This window comes from Dromiciops gliroides, chromosome 5, assembly GCF_019393635.1.
Source record: "Dromiciops gliroides isolate mDroGli1 chromosome 5, mDroGli1.pri, whole genome shotgun sequence".
Taxonomy (NCBI): Eukaryota; Metazoa; Chordata; class Mammalia; order Microbiotheria; family Microbiotheriidae; genus Dromiciops; species Dromiciops gliroides.
This window is the reverse complement of record NC_057865.1, coordinates 171781130-171798556: the sequence shown is the minus strand read 5'-3', so window position 1 is coordinate 171798556 and position 17427 is coordinate 171781130. Positions and strand designations below refer to the sequence as shown.

The window sequence follows — 17427 nt, the reverse complement described above, 5'->3', positions numbered from 1 at the left end:
CATTTTACCTCCCTCTCCTTAGCATAGTTCTTATATAAATCTATAAAATTGAACCTTTAGCCAATGCAATATATGGAGGGGAAACTGAGTCAGGCTTAATCAACTCCATGGGATTGAGATGTTCATGGCATCAGACATATAGGAGGAGGGATCAAAGTCAGGTGTAGAATGAGATGGCATAGCCTGGCCATCTGGTGCTATGTGGAGAGAAAATTAAACCAAGAGAATCCAACCTCAGCTCTTGCCAATGGCTGTTCTCTAGGCTTTTCCCAAGGCAGTGCACTACCTGGACTTCGTGCATGTCTCCCCACCTGTGACAGTTCAATGCCTGCTCTAGTATGTATTCCTCTCATGGATGGCTGGCAGCTTGGCTGCTCAGGATCTGATAACTCAGAATAAAGGCAATTAATGTTTCAAATGGTAAATTCCCATAATCCAATGTGTCACTCAATTTCTTTTTTCTCTTTTCATTCCCTGTCATAAGTATTTGTAATGTTATTGCTTCATTAAGGAAACAGTGTTTCTTAAGGAAGCACAGGGGAGGAATGTGAGATTTGCCAACACCCAAAGGCCGCAACCAGAGGAGATTGATCTAGATTGATTGGATTAAGTGAAACTGACTGAGAGTGATTGACTAACCCACTTAAAGTTAATTAAATTGAAACCACACCTGGCCAGCCCTTAAGAGGGTATTGTTCTCAGAAGCTAAAGACTTTGAACTCAACAATGAGACCACCCTCAAGTCCAGTGAACCAATGGATTTGGGTGACACTAAAGGAGGGCCTCTTCCCGGGGAGGGAGGGAGGCAGGAAGTAGGAAGTGTTGCTGACTCTCTGGCTCTTTATCATTCATTGCTGGAACCTCGTGTTGGTGGCAGAAGGGAAGGAGAAGAAGGAGGCCAGGCTGAACTCTTAGGGTAGATAGACTTTGCTGTCTTTCTGAACTCCATGTGTTCTCTCTTTACTCTTTAATAAATGCCAAACTTGGTGCTAAGGTTTCTAATTTATAAGTAAACCCTAGCTAGTTTTCCCTAAACCAGGGACAGAAAAATGGTGACCACATTAGATTTTAAATGTCACAAAACTATGTTTCCTTATAGTATTTTTAACTGTATACATGTGATATCTTCTTCTCCTTCTTCATAGAATGTTAAGTTCCTTGAGTGTATGGAGCCATTTTTCTTTTTACTTCCTACTATCTAGCGCAATAATTTACACAAAACAGACTTTACTTAAATGTTTATTAAATTGAATATTAAATTTCAGCTCCATTTTTACATTAAGGTAAATAAAGTATTGTGTTATAAGCCCAAGGAGGGTCTAGTTGAAATCATCACACTTGGATAAGGAGCCATTCCTTACCTTCAAGAAAAACAACCATAGTGTGGAAAACTGGGTTCTGAGGGTAAGATTTCCTCCCATCTGAGCTGGATGATAGAACTGCTCTTTTCTGTTCTTTTCCATAGACCCTTTGATGACATCGATAATTGAGAGTTGGTTTTTTATTAGTGTATTCTTTTTCAGTATTGCAGTATATATATTTCAGTATTTCAGTATATATATATGTGTGTGTATATATATATATATATATATATATATATATATATATATTAAAGGGCCTGTAAGCAAAGATTAATGGTAGTAACTAAGCAAAACTACTTTTTTGTGTTGTATATATGGTTTTTATATATGATGAATATGATTTTTACTGTTATCTTTTTTTAATGTTGTTCTAAATTAACTTAGTGCTTTGTAAATTAATAGTAGATTGTTTAATCATAAAAGGATAAACTTTTTAAAAATATTCAAATCTTGCCATTAAGATAACTTTTCTTACTTGACTAATATAGTAATGATGCAAAAAATTATCTGACTTAGACTATTTTTTCCCATTTTAATGAAAGTTTTGTTTTATAAGTAGGTAAAGTTTAATTACTTAATTTTTCAATTCAGTCTACACTTAGAAATAAACATGATGTATTTCTAGTGTTTAGTACTATAATCTATCACTTTACTAAGGAAACATCTGATAATTTAACATTTCCTTTTTTAAACAAGTAGGTAAATTAACAAATTGTTGTTGAACTCTTAATACAGAGGCCCAAAAGAATTAATCAGTGCTGTTCATAGTCACATAATTAAAGCTCTGCTTTCCCACAAATACTTTTTCACTTTGACTTCTTTGTTGAATATCTGGTAATTTTAAAACTTGAGATTTCTTATCATTAGCAGTGTAATTCATGGCGATTTAAGCATGAGTTTGCCTTATATTTTATGATGAATCTAACTTCAAGATAGTCTTACAATGAACATTCAGATGTCTGCTCACAGTTTTAAGTATCACAGTTATAGCTTATGAGTTCACAGTCTATAAGGTACATTTAAATTTATTCATTTAGTAAACATTTATACAGATTCTGAGATAGAAAAGGAAGGAAGGAAGGAAAGATATAGCTATAGAAATGCTCTAGGGTATAGAAGACTACTTAACTGCAGTGAATTTAACAGTCATGTTAGAAAGATGACATGCCTTCATATAACTCTACAAAATTATATGTGAGCAACATATAAGCACATACATGGTAATATAATATAAACTAGTTATACAAATAGTGACTTAAAAAATAAGTGAATGATAATAATGTTAGGGTAGGTTACGGGGCTTCATAAGATCACAAGTATAGAGAAGGAATTTAGTCAATCATCAAAAAATGGATTAAGTGCTTACTCTGTGCCAGGCACTGTGCTAAGTGCTGGGGATACAAAGAAAGCCAAAAATAGTCCCTACCTTCAGGGACATCATTGAAATAACTAGGTACATAGAAGTTATACGGAGGGTAAATAAGAGGTAATATCAGAGCAGAAGGGACCTCAGAAATAATCTAGTTTTACTTCCTTTTTTTATGATTGAGGTAACTGAGACCCAGAAAAGTCAAGCAGGTAGTAAATGTCAGAGGTGGTATTTGAGTCCAAGTCCTTTGGCTCTAGAACCATTATTCTTTCCCCTCAACCAGACCTCAGCTAGCTGTCACAATGAATAGAGCACTGACCCTGGAAGTCAGGAAGACCTGAGTTCAAATCCAGCCTCAGACCATAGGCAAGTCATTTAATCCTGTTTTCCTCAGTTCCTCATCTGTAAAATGAACTGGAGAAGGAAATGGCAAGCTGCTCCAGTAGTTTTGCCAAAAAAACAACCCAGCAGGGGTCATGAAGAGTAGGACAGGACTTTTGAAAAACAACTAAACAAGAACCATGTGCCAATCATTGAACTAGGTACTAGGGATGCAAATACAAAGAGTGAAACAATCCCACTCTCAGGGGGTATTTATTCTAATTGGAGAGACCCAAGGGTGCCACCATAACCTTGACCACCATCTCCCTCCAGGCCATGATGGAGATAGCTCAGGACCCTGAACCCAAGAGTCTTGAGAATAGCAGTCTTTCCAGCCTAGAGCCCTCAGCTCTTATCCAGAGAGGCTGCACTTATGCATATGCAGCCTGGCAACTGCACCTGCAGGTGCTGCACATACATCTTCTAAAGACCCAGACAAAAAAATTCTTGTCACCAGCAAATTGTTCAACATCAGAAACTGACAGGACCTTATCAGTAGAAAGGACTTTCAAGAAGATGCATTGACATCTGTTTTGTCCCTGTACCCTAAGGATCTTTCTGTCTGACTGAAAGCTGAAATTTTCCATATATGTTGTCTTCCCCATTAGATTGTGAGCTCTTTGAGAGCCTAGACATCTTTCTGTTCTGTTTATGTCCTTAGGACTTACTTAGCAGGGTGACTTCCACATAGGACATGTTTAATAAATCTTTTATTCATTCCTATAAGGATGTAGGGAATAAATACAAATAAACACAAAGTAGTTAAATGCAAGGTAGTTTGGAAGGAAGACACTAGTTGGAAGAATAAGGTCAAGTTTCATGTAGACAGTAGTGCTTTCTTTGCATCTTAAAAGAGAGATGAAGAACTGCGAATGACTTAACTATTCTTAGCAATACAGTGATCCAGGACAATCCCAAAGGACTGTCCACCTCCAAAGAAAGAACTGACATTGATGGAACACAGACTGATGCATGCTATTTTTTGCTTTTTTTCATTTTTTTCTTTTATCCAAGTTTTCTTGTACAAAATGACCAGTATGGTAATGTTTTACATAATTGCACATGTATAACCTATATATGATTGCTTACTGCCTTGGGGAGGGAGGGATAAAATTTGGAACTCAAAACTTTAAATAAAAATGTTTATTATTAAAAATTTTTTTAAAGTACAAAAAAAAAAAGAGGAATTCTGAGAGGTCATTGATGGCCAGTGCAAAGATATGAAACACTAGAGAGAGTGTTGTGCATGTGATAAACAGAGAAAAGGCTGGTTTGACTAGATCTCAGAATATGGGAGCTGGGAGTAAAGTACAGTGAATTGGAAAAAAAAGATTGGGGCCAGGTTGTGAAGGGATTTAAAATTTATAAACAGAGTAGTTTTTATTTTATCCTAAAGACAATAGGGAGACACTTGTGTATCATGGAAGTGATATGGTGAGATGTGTGCCTAAAGAAAAGCACTTTGGCAGGAGTGTGTAGGATGGACTAGGGTGGAGAGAGACTTGAGAAAAGAACAATTAGGAGGCTTTTGCAATAATCTAGAGGCAGTGTTGGCAGGAACTAGGGTGGTGGCTATGTGAATAGAGAGAAATGGTTGCATGTGAGTGATGTGGTAGAGGTAGGTAGAAATGGCCAAGATTTGGCAGTTGATTGTTCAGTCTCTTACCTCATATATCCAATCAAGAAGAACCTTGTGGTGCCTTCAATAGAAATAGGTTAAGTTTGAGAGAGAGGTAGTTTTTTGAGAGGAGAGTTAATGAGTTCCATTTGAATATGTTGAAACTGAGATATCTCTGGGATATCCAGTTTGAAATGCTAAATATGCAAATGGTTATGTGAGACTGAACCTTAGGAAAGAGATCTATAAGTGAATCTTATGCAAGAGGATGATAAGTAAAATCTTAGGAACTGAGAAGGTCACCACAATAGAACAGGGAGAGAAGGGGTTCCAAGACAGAGCTTTGGGAAACAGTGAGGGAGTATGATATGGGTGATGTAAAGTTGCTATCTAGCTTTACTGTCTAAAAATCTAATGAGCGGTCACCAATAAATTAAAGCTTTAGCAAGAGTTTAGACTTTTAAAGCATTTATTAAGGAGCATAAGAATTTGGTGAAGAGAAAGAGAAAGAGGCCTAGATTCAGCTATCTATCCCAGGGAGCCAGTGTTTCCTGCTCTACCTCCACCTCCCCCGCCCCCAGGTCCTCACGAAAGAGAGTGCCTTGCCCCTGCTTCATCCCAGAAGCCTCCCGTGAAACTGGACACAGGGCTGTCCCAACATGCACAACTCCAAGCTAATTGACTGGTAGCTTTGATTGACAGCACCCACGAGCAAACATCACTTCCACTGACCTTCCAAGCCACATGGCTTGCCCTCAGACGCCTTCTCCTCATGGCAGAGCTTTCCTACAGTAACTCTCCAGCAGGTGGTGTCACTTCTATTGTCACAATGATGAAGAATCATAAAGGGAGACTGAGGAAGAGCAGTTAGGAGGTAAACAAGGAAAGAGTGGTGTTACAAAAAAACAAAGAGTATCCAGGAGAAGGAAGTGGTCAAGAAGGTAAAATGTAGCAGTGAATTAAGACAGAGAAATGACCATAATATTTCGTGATGGAAATATTGGTAATGTGGGAGAGAGCAATTTTGGCTCAGTGGTGAAGTCTGAATCCTGATTGCAAACAGAAAAGGAATGAATGAGAGGAAAGAAAGTGAAGGACAGCTTTTTCTAGGAGTTTAACTGAGAATGTAGGTTTTTAAGGAAGGTAGAAACTAGGGTGTGTTTGAAGGCATTAGGAAATGAACCACTAAAGAGGGAAGTGTAGAAGATTCAAGAAAGATGACAATTGTTATGCGTAATTCTGTTGAAGAATACATAAGGGGATAGGATTAAGAGTAGCATAGAGGGTTTGGCCTTGGCAAGAAGGGTGACCTCATTGTCTGAGGCTAAGGGAAAAAGAGGAGAGAGCAAGCAATATAGAGGGGGTTGTTTGTGTGTTTGTTTTTTATAAGTAATAAACAGTTTTGAGTTCCAGTTTTTATCCCTCCTTCCTTCCCCTTCTCCCTCCCTGAGGCAGTAAGCAATCAGATATAGGTTATACATGTGTGATTATATAAAAGACTACCATATTAGTCATTTTGTACAAGAAAACTTAAAAGAAAAAAATGAAAGAAAGCAAAAAATAACATGCTTCAGTCTGTGTTCCATCAATATCAGTTCTTTCTTTGGAGGTGGATAGTATGTTTCATCATTAGTCCTTTGGGATTGTCTTGGATCATTGTATTGTTGAAAATAAGTTATTCACAGTTCTTCCTCAAACAATATTGCTGTCTTTCGAGGCCTTTGTAAAACCATTCTACTTGTCATTTCTTATAGCACAATGATATTCCATCAGCATCATATACCACAGCTTGTTTAGCCATTCAACAATTGATGGGCATTCATTTGATTTCCAATTCTTAGTCACCACAAAAAGAACTGTTATAAACATTTTTATACAAATAGATCTTTTTCTCCTTTTCGGGATGTCTTTGGGATATAAACCTAGCAGTGTTATTGCTGGATCAAAGGGTATGCACAGTTCTGTAGCCCTTTGGGCATAGTTCCAAATTGCTCTCCAGAATGGTTGGATCTTTTTACAACTCCACCAACAGTGAATTAGCATCCCAGTTTCCCCACATCCCCTCCAACATCCGATATTTTCTATTTTTGTTATATTTTCCACTCTGACAAGTGTAAGGTGATACCTCAGAGTTGTTTTAATTTGCATTTCTCTGATCAAAAATGATCTTTTTTTCATATGATTATAGCTAGCTTTGATTTCTTTGTCTGAAAACTGCCTTTTCATATCCTTTGACCATTTATCAATTGGGGGATGACTTATATGTTTATAAATTTGATTCAGTTCGCTGTATAATTGAAAAATGAGGCCTTTATCAGCAATATTTGTTTCAAAAATTCCTTCCCAGTTTTCTGCTTCCCTTGTATTTTTGGTTACATTAGGCTTGTTTGTGCAAAAACTTTTTAGTTTTATATAATCAAAATGATCTATTTTATATTTTGTTTTGCTCTCTATATCTTCTTTGGTCCTAAATTCTTTCTCTGCCCATAAATCTGAGAGAGAAGCCATTTCATGCTCCCTTAATATGCTTATGATATCATCCTGTATGTGTAAATCACATACCCATTTTGACCTTATTTTAGTATATGGTGTGAGGTGTTGGTCTATACCTAGTTTCTGCCATACTGTTTTCCAGTTTTTCCAGCAGTTTTTGTCAAATAATGAGTTTTTGTTCCAAAAGCTTGGATCTTTGGGTTTCTCAGATACTAGATTACTTTAGTATTGTATTATAATGTAATTTGTACATATTCTATTCCACTGATCCACCTATTTCTCAGCCAGTACCAGATTGTTTTGACAATTACTGCTTTATAACACAGTTTGAGATCTGGTATTTTTAGACCACCTTCTTTCATATTTTTTTTTCACTGATTCCCATGATATCCTTGAACTTTTGTTTTTCCAGGTTAATTTTGTTATTTTTTCTAGATCTATAAATAGGTTGATTGGTATAGCACTAAATAAATAAATTAACTTAGGTAGGATTGTCAATTTTATTATATTGGTTCAGCCTTTCCATAAGTAATTGATATTTTTCCAATTGTTTAGATCTGACTTTGTGTGAAAAGTATTTTGTAGTTCTGGTCATATAATTCCTGGGTTTGTCTTGGCAGGTAGACTCCCACGTATTTTATATTGCCACAGTTATTTTAAATGGAATTTCTTTCTTTCTATTTGTTATTGCTGGACTTTGTTGGTAAGACACAGAAATGCTGATGATTTATGTGGGTTTATTTTGTATTCTGCAACTTTGCTAAAGTTGTTAATAATTTCAAGTAACTTTGTAGTTGATTCTCTAGAATTTTCTAAGTATAACATATCATCTGCAAAGAGTGATAGTTTTGTTTCCTCATTACCTATTCTAATTCCTTTAATTTTTTTCTTCTCTTATTGCTATAGCTAACATTTCTAGTACAGTATTAAATAATAGAGGTGATAACGGACATCCTTGTTTCACCCGATTGTATTGGGAAGGCTTTTAGCTTATTTCCATTACAGATAATGTTTGTTGATGGTTTTAGATAAATAATGCTTATCATTTTAAGGTAAGCTCCTTTTATTCCTGTGCTCTCTAGTGGTTTTTTGGGGGGTATTTTGTTTGGTTTTTTTTGTTTTTGTTTTTTAGTGAGGCAATTGGGTTTAAGTGACTTGCCCAGGGTCACACAGCTAGTAAGTGTTAAGTGTCTGAGGCCGGATTTGAACTCAGGTACTCCTGACTCCAGGGCCGGTGCTCTATCCACTGCGCCACCTAGCTGCCCCTCTAGTGTTTTTTAATAGGAATGGATGGTGTAGGCCTTTTCTGCATCTATTTAGATAATCATATGATTTCTGTTGTTTTTGTTATTGATATGGTCAATTACGCTGATTTCCTAATACTGAACAGGCCTGCATTCTTGGTGTAAATCCCACCTGGGCATAATGTATGATCCTTGTGATATATTGCCGTAATCATTTTGCTAGTATTTTATTTAAAATTTTTGCTTCAATATTCATTAAGGAGAGCAGTCTATAACTTCTTTCTCTGTTTTGGCTCTTCCTGGCTTGGGTATCAGCACCATATGTGTCTCATAAAAAGAATTTGGTAGTATTTCTTCATTTATTTTCTCAAATAATTTCTATAGTACTGGGATTAATTGATCTTTAAATGTTTGGTAGAATTCACTTATGAATCCATCTGGTCCTGGGGATTTTTTCTTAGGAAGTTCATTGATGACTTGTCAATTTCTTTTTCTAAAACTGGGTTATTTGAATATTTTATTTATTCTGTTAATCTGGGTAATTTATGTTTTTGTAGATATTCATCCATTTCATTTAGATTGTAAAACTTATTGGCATATAGTTGGGCAAAATAGTTCCTAATAATTGTTTTAATTTCTTCTTCATTGGTGGTGAGTTCACCCATTTCATTTTTAATACTAGTAATTTGGTTTTATAGAAGGGTTTTGACATGAAGACTAGGGAAGAAGTGTTGAATGGCCTCAGTTTTTTCAGTAAGATAAGCTCCAAATTGAAAGTGACTTTAATCATTATAGATAGAGGGATATGTATTTACAGTAGTGGGTCATTTTGAAGAATTATTTGGAAAAATTAGATTAGAGTTGTGGGGCCAGTTGATGAAGCACTTTGTAAATTGCTTTTGTCATTTCTATAGGAAGAGTATGAAATAGAAGCAGCATTTATTATTAGTCAATAATATCTTCATGGAAAGATCTGAAGTTGTACCAATGTGACCCCAGTATCACACATAACTCCCTTTTAACTCTCACACCTCCATCTCTCTTTCCTGCCCCCTATATCTTTAATGACACTGCCTTGTTTAGCAACAACAACCAAAAAAACCAAAACAGTCTGATCTAGGACATTACTTTTTTCAAGCATCATGTATGATTTTGGAAATTTGAAATAAATGGTGTTGAAAAATGTAAGAAAATACTACAATTTATTTTTAATTTTATCAAATAGTGCTAATATTACTGTGTTAATGAAAGTGTCTCTAATATTATGGATGGATGTGGTAGGCTCAGCCTAACTCAGGATAATTATTCTGGTAGTTTTAGGTCAAATACTAGAAGGAAATGAGACACTGTAGGTCATTAAATGTTAACAAAAGGAAGTTTTAAAAAAAAAAAAACATGAGGGGAAGGTGATAGAGTAGGTCAGAAAATTCCAGGTTCTTCAAATTTCCTCTACAAACAAGACAGAACATCGCCTAAAAGTGGATTTTGATCACAAAAAAATAAGCATCTGGGTAAAGTAGTTGTCCTCCTATGACAGTTTGAGAGGATTTCTGGAAACTTCTTAGGGGTAAGGTTTGGCCTGAATGAAGATAACTCCAGGATAACCACTGAATCAACAAATGACAAGCCCTCGGGCCAGCTGTTTTGTGAAATAGCCTCAGCTTCTGGAGATTTCACTTCCTGACCGAATGGATTAAAAGTCAAAATCTGACATACTGTTTAGAAGAAACACATTTTAAAATGAGAGCTACACACTGAGTTAAAGGGCTAGAGTAGAATGTATTATACTTCAGCTGATGTAAAAAACAAACAACCACCAGAACTAGGGGTAGCAATCATGATCTCAGATCAAGTTAAAGCTAAAATAGAATTAGTTAAGAGAAAGAGGGAAACTACATTATGATAAAAGGTACCATAGGAAATGAATCATTATCAATACTGAACCTATATACACCAAATGCTCTAGCATTTAAATTAGGAAAAAAAAAAAGAGGTAAATGAATTAAAGGTAGAAATAGACAGCAGTACTATAATACTGGAGAACTTTAATCTTCCCCTCTCAGAAGTAGATAAATCTAACTAGAAAATAAAAAAGAAGTCAAGGAAGTGAAAATCATTTTAGACAAGCTGGATATGATAGGATCTTGAGAGAATTGAATGGGAGTAGAAAGGAATACATCTTTTTCTCAGCAGTACATGGTACCTTCACAAAGATGGCCCATATATTAGGGCATAAAAATTTTACAGTTAAAAGAAAAACAGAAATATCAAATGCATCCTTTTCAGATCATAATGCAATAAAAATTAATATTTAATAAAGGACCATAGAAACATAGAATAAAAACTAATTGGAGACCAAACAACCTAATATTAGAGATTGAGTGGGTTTAAAAAAAAAGTCATAGAAACAATAGTTTGATTAAAAAGAATGACAATAGGGGTCAGTTAGGTGGTGCAGTGGATAAAGCACCAGCCTTGGATTCAGGAGGACCTGAGTTCAAATCCAGCCTCAGACATTTGACACTTACTAGCTGTGTGACTTTGGGCAAGTCACTTAGCCCTCACTGCCCTGCCAAAAAAAAAAAATGACAATAATAAGCTTATCAAAACCTGTGGGATACAGCAAAAGCAGTAATCAGTGAAAAAAAAAATCTCTAAATGCTTAAATCCATCAAATAGAGAAAGAGCAGACTAATGAATTGGGTATGGAATTTTAAAAACTAGAAAAAGAATTTAAAATCCCCAATTAAACACTGATTGGAAATCCTACAAATTAAAAGTGAGATTAATAGAACTGAGTGTAAGAAAACCATTGAATTAATTAATAAAACTAGGAGTTGGTTTTATGAAAAAACAATAGTGTAGATAAGCCATTTGTTAATATGATTTTTAAAAAGAAAACCAAATCATTAGTATTAAAAATAAAAAGAGTGAATATACCACTAAGGAAGATGAAATCAAAATAAATATAAGGAGTTATTTTGCTTAATTATATGCCAATAAACTTAACAATTTAAGTGAAATGGAAGAATATTTACAAAAATATAAATTGTCTAGATTAACAGAAGAGAGAATAGAATATCTAAATCGACCTATTTTAGAAAAAAAAAAATTGAACAGGCCTAAGAAAAAAAGCACCAGGACCAGGTCAGTTTACAAGTGAATTCTACCAAGTATTTAAAGACCAACTAGTTCTAATATTACATAAGTCATTTAGAATAATAGGCAAAGAAGATGTCCTATCAGATTCCTTTTATGAAACAAATATGATATTGATACCTAAACCAAGAAGAGTAAAAACAGGGAAAGAAAATTATAGACCAGTTTCATTGATGTATAATGCTGCAGAAATCCTAAATAAAATTCTAGCTAGGAAATTATGACAATATATTACAATTCTATATTCTGACTAAGTGGACTTTATATCAGGCATGCAGCAATGATTTGATGTAAGAAAAACTATTAATATAATTTATTATATTAATAATCAAATTAATAAAATCATGATTATATCAATAAATGCATAAAAAGCTTTTGATAAAATCCAACACTCATTTTTATTAAAAGAACTTAAAAGTATAGTTACAAATGGATTTTTCCTTAAATTGATAAGAATTTACCTAAAGCCATCAACAAATATTTGTAATGGGAATAAACTAGAAACCTCCCCAGTAAGAACAGATGTAAAACAAGGATGCCCATTATCACCAGTATTATTCAGCATTATTGTATTGGAAATCCCAGCAATAGCATTAAGAAAAGAAAAAAAAAAATAGAAGGAATCAGATGGGGCAATGCCGGTGATATACTTAGAAAATCCTAAAGACTTAGCTAAAAAGTTAGTTGAAGCAATTAATAATTTTAGCAAAGTAAACCCACATAAATCATCAGCATTCCTATGTCACCAAAAAAAATCCTGTAGGAAGAGGTAGTAAGAGATAGATACCCTGTTTAAAATTACTCTAGATAGTATAAAATACCTAGGGATACACCTGCCCAATCAAACCCAGGAACTATATGAACAAGATTATAAAAAACTTTTTATGCAAATAAAATCAAATTTAAATAATTGGAGAAATACTGTTTGTGGGTAGGCAGGGCCAATATAATGACAGTTTTACCTAAATTTAACTATTCAATGCCATCCCAATTAAATTACCTAAAAATCATTTTACTGAGTTAGAAAAAATAGTAACAAAATTTATTTGGAAGAACAAAAGGTCAAGAATGTCAAAGGAACTGATAAAAGATGTAAAGAAAGGAAGTTTAGCAGTACTAGATCTTATACTATAAGGCATTATTTATCAAAACCATACTGGCTAAGAAATAGAAAGGTAAGTCAATGGAACAGAGTACACATACTATTTACAGCAGCAAATGACTATAGTAACTGTATGTTTGACAAGTGTAAAGACAAGTTTTGGTGATAAGAATTCATTATTTGGTAAAAAATTATTGGGAAAGCTGTTTGGCAGAAATTGGGCATATTGCACCATTTACGAAGATAAGGTCAAAATGGATACATGACAAAGATATAAATGGAGATATTACAAGAAAACTTTAAGAACATACAACATATTACTTATTAGACTTATGAGTAGGAGAATAATTTATGAATAAACAAGAGATAGAGAGCATTGGGAGGTACAAAATAGGTAATTTCAGGTACATGAAATTTTAAAGTTTTTGTACAAATAAAATCAGCATAGCCAAAATCAGAGGGAAAGCAGAAAATTGGGGGGGGGGGGAATGTTTATAGACAGTTTTTCAGATTAAGATCTCATTTCAAATAAAGAACTTTGTCAAATCTGTAAGAATACAAGTCATTCCCCAACTGATAAAAGGTCAAAGGATTTTGAACAGACAATTTTCTGATAAAGAAATCAAAACAATTTATAGTCACATAAAAATGCTCCAAATCATTATTGATTAGTGAAGTGCAAATTAAAACAACTTTGAGATAATAATTTTGTACTTATCAGGTTAACTAAAATGATAGAATGTGACAGATATTGGAGGGGATGTGAAAAAATTGGGACATTAATTCACTGTTGGTGGAACTGTGAACCAATCCAGCCATTTTGGAGAACAATTTGGAATTATGCCCAAAGAGTTATAAAACTGACTATACCCTTTGACCCAGCAATATCACTATTAAGTCTGTTTCTCAAGGCGATCAAGGAAAAAGAAACTATATGTTTTTAAATAGTTGTAGCAGCTCTCTTTGGGGTAACAAAGAACTGGAAATTGCAAGGATGTTTATCAGTTGAAGAATGGTTAAACAAGTTATGGTTGATGATTGTGATGGAATACTACTGTGCTATAAGAAATGATGAGCTCATTGATTGTAGAAAAACATGCAAAAACTTGAATAAAATAATGAAGAGCAAACTGAGCAGACTCAAGAGAACTTTGTCTCCAGTAACAGCAATATCTATTGTTTTAAGAACAACTTTGAGCGAATAAGTAATTTTGACTATTATTAATACCCAAGTTCACTACAAGGGACCTGTGAAAGAAGATGCTACCTGCATGCAGAGAAAGAATGATAAATAGAAGTATGTATAGTATGGTTTTATATACATACATACATACATACATACATACATACATACATACATACACACATACATGCACACATACATGCACACATACATACATATGTATACATATGTGTGTATATACACATCTTTCTAATGGTAGCCCTCTTTAGGGCAGGGAGGAGAGAGGGAGCAGAGATATGCAGATACACACATGTATGTGTATGTGTGTATATGTATAAAAGAAAGTTGCATGGTGATAACATATTTAAAAGGAAAAGCAAGTTATACGTAATAGATTTGCTGTTTTGTGTACAATTCTTTTTTTCTATTCTACTTTGTTATGGGAATGCTTGTTTTATTTAAGTTCTGAATTTTTTTTAAAGAAATTTTATTTAGGTATAGCTAAAAAGGATAACTTTGTTAAGTATCTAGCACTTAGCTTGGGTAAAGGTGGCCACTTTTAGTCCTACAAGGAAAACATGCTTGGTCAGTTGGCCAATGAGTCAATTCAGGGCAGGTTATGTTAACTTAGGTGTTCTTAGGACATTCTGCAAGTTTGAAGCTCTGGGATCCTTGCCCAGGAAGCCAAGTCATAGAAACTTGGCTTGAACCATAGTCTTCTGGGCCATTCAATCTTGGGGACAACTTCCTAGGCTTTTAGAGAGAGAAGTACCCTAACATGTGGGACTTAGAGCTTTGGGGAAGAACCCTGGTAGATATTGATCCTATTATAATGTGCTATTTGGGGGAATAATAAAAAATAATCTTGGTTAGGTGGCAATAGCAACTACTGTAGGCCTTTAAATTTGAGGTTTTTCTTCCCCTCTAAATCAAAAACAAAAATATTAAAAATGAGTAAAATGAATTAGCTATATTATTACATCAAGCAAGAATATATGTTTTCCTCACTTCTGCTTAAAATCCTTATCACCTTTCAAGATCCAGTTTAGGTATCTTTTCCTATTTGAGGCCCTTCATTGATTCCTTCAGGTATCATTGCTCTCTACCTCTTGAAATTCTTTGTATTAAGTTATCTTTTTTTGTATCTTGTATCCCTCCAGTGGAAATATAAATTTTTTGATGGCAAAAACTGTTTTGATCTCTGTTTTACTAACATCTAGAATACAGTCCCTTGAACATTGTAGGCACTTAATAAGTGTTTATCAAATTAAATAATCAGTTTTATTCTTACATTTAAGCTAATTTTCTTCCTTTCTGTTAACAGTGTCATCAGCAAGGTGGTTCCAGCTCCAGAGGCTAAACCATCTCCCTCTGTTACTAGACCCAAATCACCACCACCTGCACCATCCCCAGCACCTGTACCTGTTCACATGACTCCTCCTCCAGTGCCTGTTCCTCCTCCTCCACAAGCCTCTGTATCACCTGCCATGATCCCTCCACCTTCCCCTGCGATCGCTGTACCAGGAGGCTCCAAAGCACCTGTTCGTAGTGTTGTGACAGAAACAGTCAGTAACTATGTGGTATGTAACATTTGCTTTCTTATTTTATTTACAGTTCCATATTGTCTCCTCCCCCCTTCCCTACCCATTGAGAAAGCAAAAAACCCAAAACTTGTTACAGATATGCATAATAAAGCAAAACAAATTCCCAAATTTGCCATGTCCAGAATACATACATATACATATAGATATATGTACATATACGTTTCAGTAACCTCGCTTTCTGAAAGTCAATAGATAATATGTTTCATTAGAAGTCCTTTGGAACTGTAGTTGGTCATTTTGTTGATCAGAGTTCCTAAGTCTTCCAGAGTTAGTTATCTTCATAATAATTCTGTTATTACATAACGTGTTCTTCTAGTGCTGCTCCCCTCAGTTTGTATCAGTTCATGATAGTCTTCCCAGATTTTTGTTTATCCATTCCCCAATTAATGAACATCCCCTCAGTTTCCTATTCTATGCCTCCACAAAAAGAACTTCTATAAATGTTTTTGTACAGATGAGTCCTTTCTTCTTTGATCTCTTTGGGGTTAGACCTAGTAGATGTATTACTGAATCAAAGGATATATACAGTTTTATAGCTTTTTGGATGTAGTTTGAAATTCCTTTGCAGAATGGATGGACCTCTAACATTTACTTTTATTTGAAGATAAATGATTCTAAAGCTTACCTTATTACAATTACAACGAAAATTTTGAACAGAAGTTGTTATTTTATTTCAAAGGTAATTCATATAATGACTGATCATAGGATTATACAGAAGTGACATCATATAGGCCAACTCCCTCATTTCATAGATCAAGAAGCAGGTGGAGAAAGGTTACCTGACTTGGGTCACAAAAGTCAGTAACAGCTAGAATTTAGATCAGGTTCTGGGACTCTAGGTCTTATGTTCTTTCTCATGTGTCATACTACACTTTTATTGCTAGCCTCTGTTTTGGGGAACTTAAGAATCCTTGGGTAGAACTGTGTAATACAAATTAGATGACAGCTGGTGACGTGTGAAGGGTAGAAGATATATAGGCTCTTTGCTGCCATTTCAGATTAGTGAGCATATGGAAATAGAGATCTTTATTCCTTGATGGTATAACAAAGTCAACTTTTGAAATTCTAAATATAGCAGGTGCTATGTAAATGTTGTAGATATCATTATTATTAGGTTTAGTTCTGTTTTAATTATCTTAAGAAACTTTTTAAAAAAGAACAAAGCAATATAGTAGGAAAGAAGGGGGTGGGCCTTGGTATTTCTGGTAACTGTGCACAAGAAGAAGAGTAAAGAAAACTGGAGAAAAGGGTGAGAGTAGCAGGTATTTCACAAATCTCACTTTCATCTGACTCAGATAAAGGAGGAATGATCACATATACACATATAAAGAGTTTGCTGAAGGACTTCTGGGAGCAGAGCCAAGGTGGCAATATTAAAAAAGCCCTGAATTGAATGTTCCCAACATTCCCCTCCAAACAACTTTAAAATAACATCTCAAATTTAATTCTGTAGTCATAGAGCTAACAAAAGCTCAGAGTAAGACATTTTTTCAGCTCAAGACAACATATGAGGTCAGAAAGTGAGATCTGTGACATAGGTTAGGAGGCTGGCCTAGAACCTACTTAGATGAAACAGCAGTAGTGGGCCTAGGTGGTGGTGACAAGCAGCAGTAGCTTCAGGAGCTCTCAAGCCAGAGTTAATAGAGACCTGGACAATGATCAGAAAGAGATTACAGGGGACCCTTGTGCTAGCAATAGATGCAGGACCAGATGCTCTATGGCAGCTTCATTTCCTATACTATTTTTAGGTTATAGTTCAAGAGATGAGAGGGGCACTTTCAGTCAAGAGAGAGTAGAAGCCCTGAGGGTACAGTATCACTTCCAGTCCCAAGTGATCAGGGGCCCTTCCTGGGTAAAGACCAGAAAGCACAACAGGAGAGCAGTGACCACATCTCTCCTCAGATCACAGCACC

General features: G+C 35.0%; 1 protein-coding gene across 1 annotated transcript in view; it reads left to right on the top strand.

Moving 5' to 3' along the window:
• The window catches only part of TAF3 (TATA-box binding protein associated factor 3), a 237466-nt gene that overhangs the window by 207965 nt on the left and 12074 nt on the right, over nt 1-17427 (top strand). Inside the window, exon 5 of the mRNA XM_043968329.1 lies at nt 15235-15490. Coding sequence (XP_043824264.1) covers nt 15235-15490 — 256 coding nt within the window. The remainder of the gene's footprint in view (nt 1-15234; nt 15491-17427) is intronic.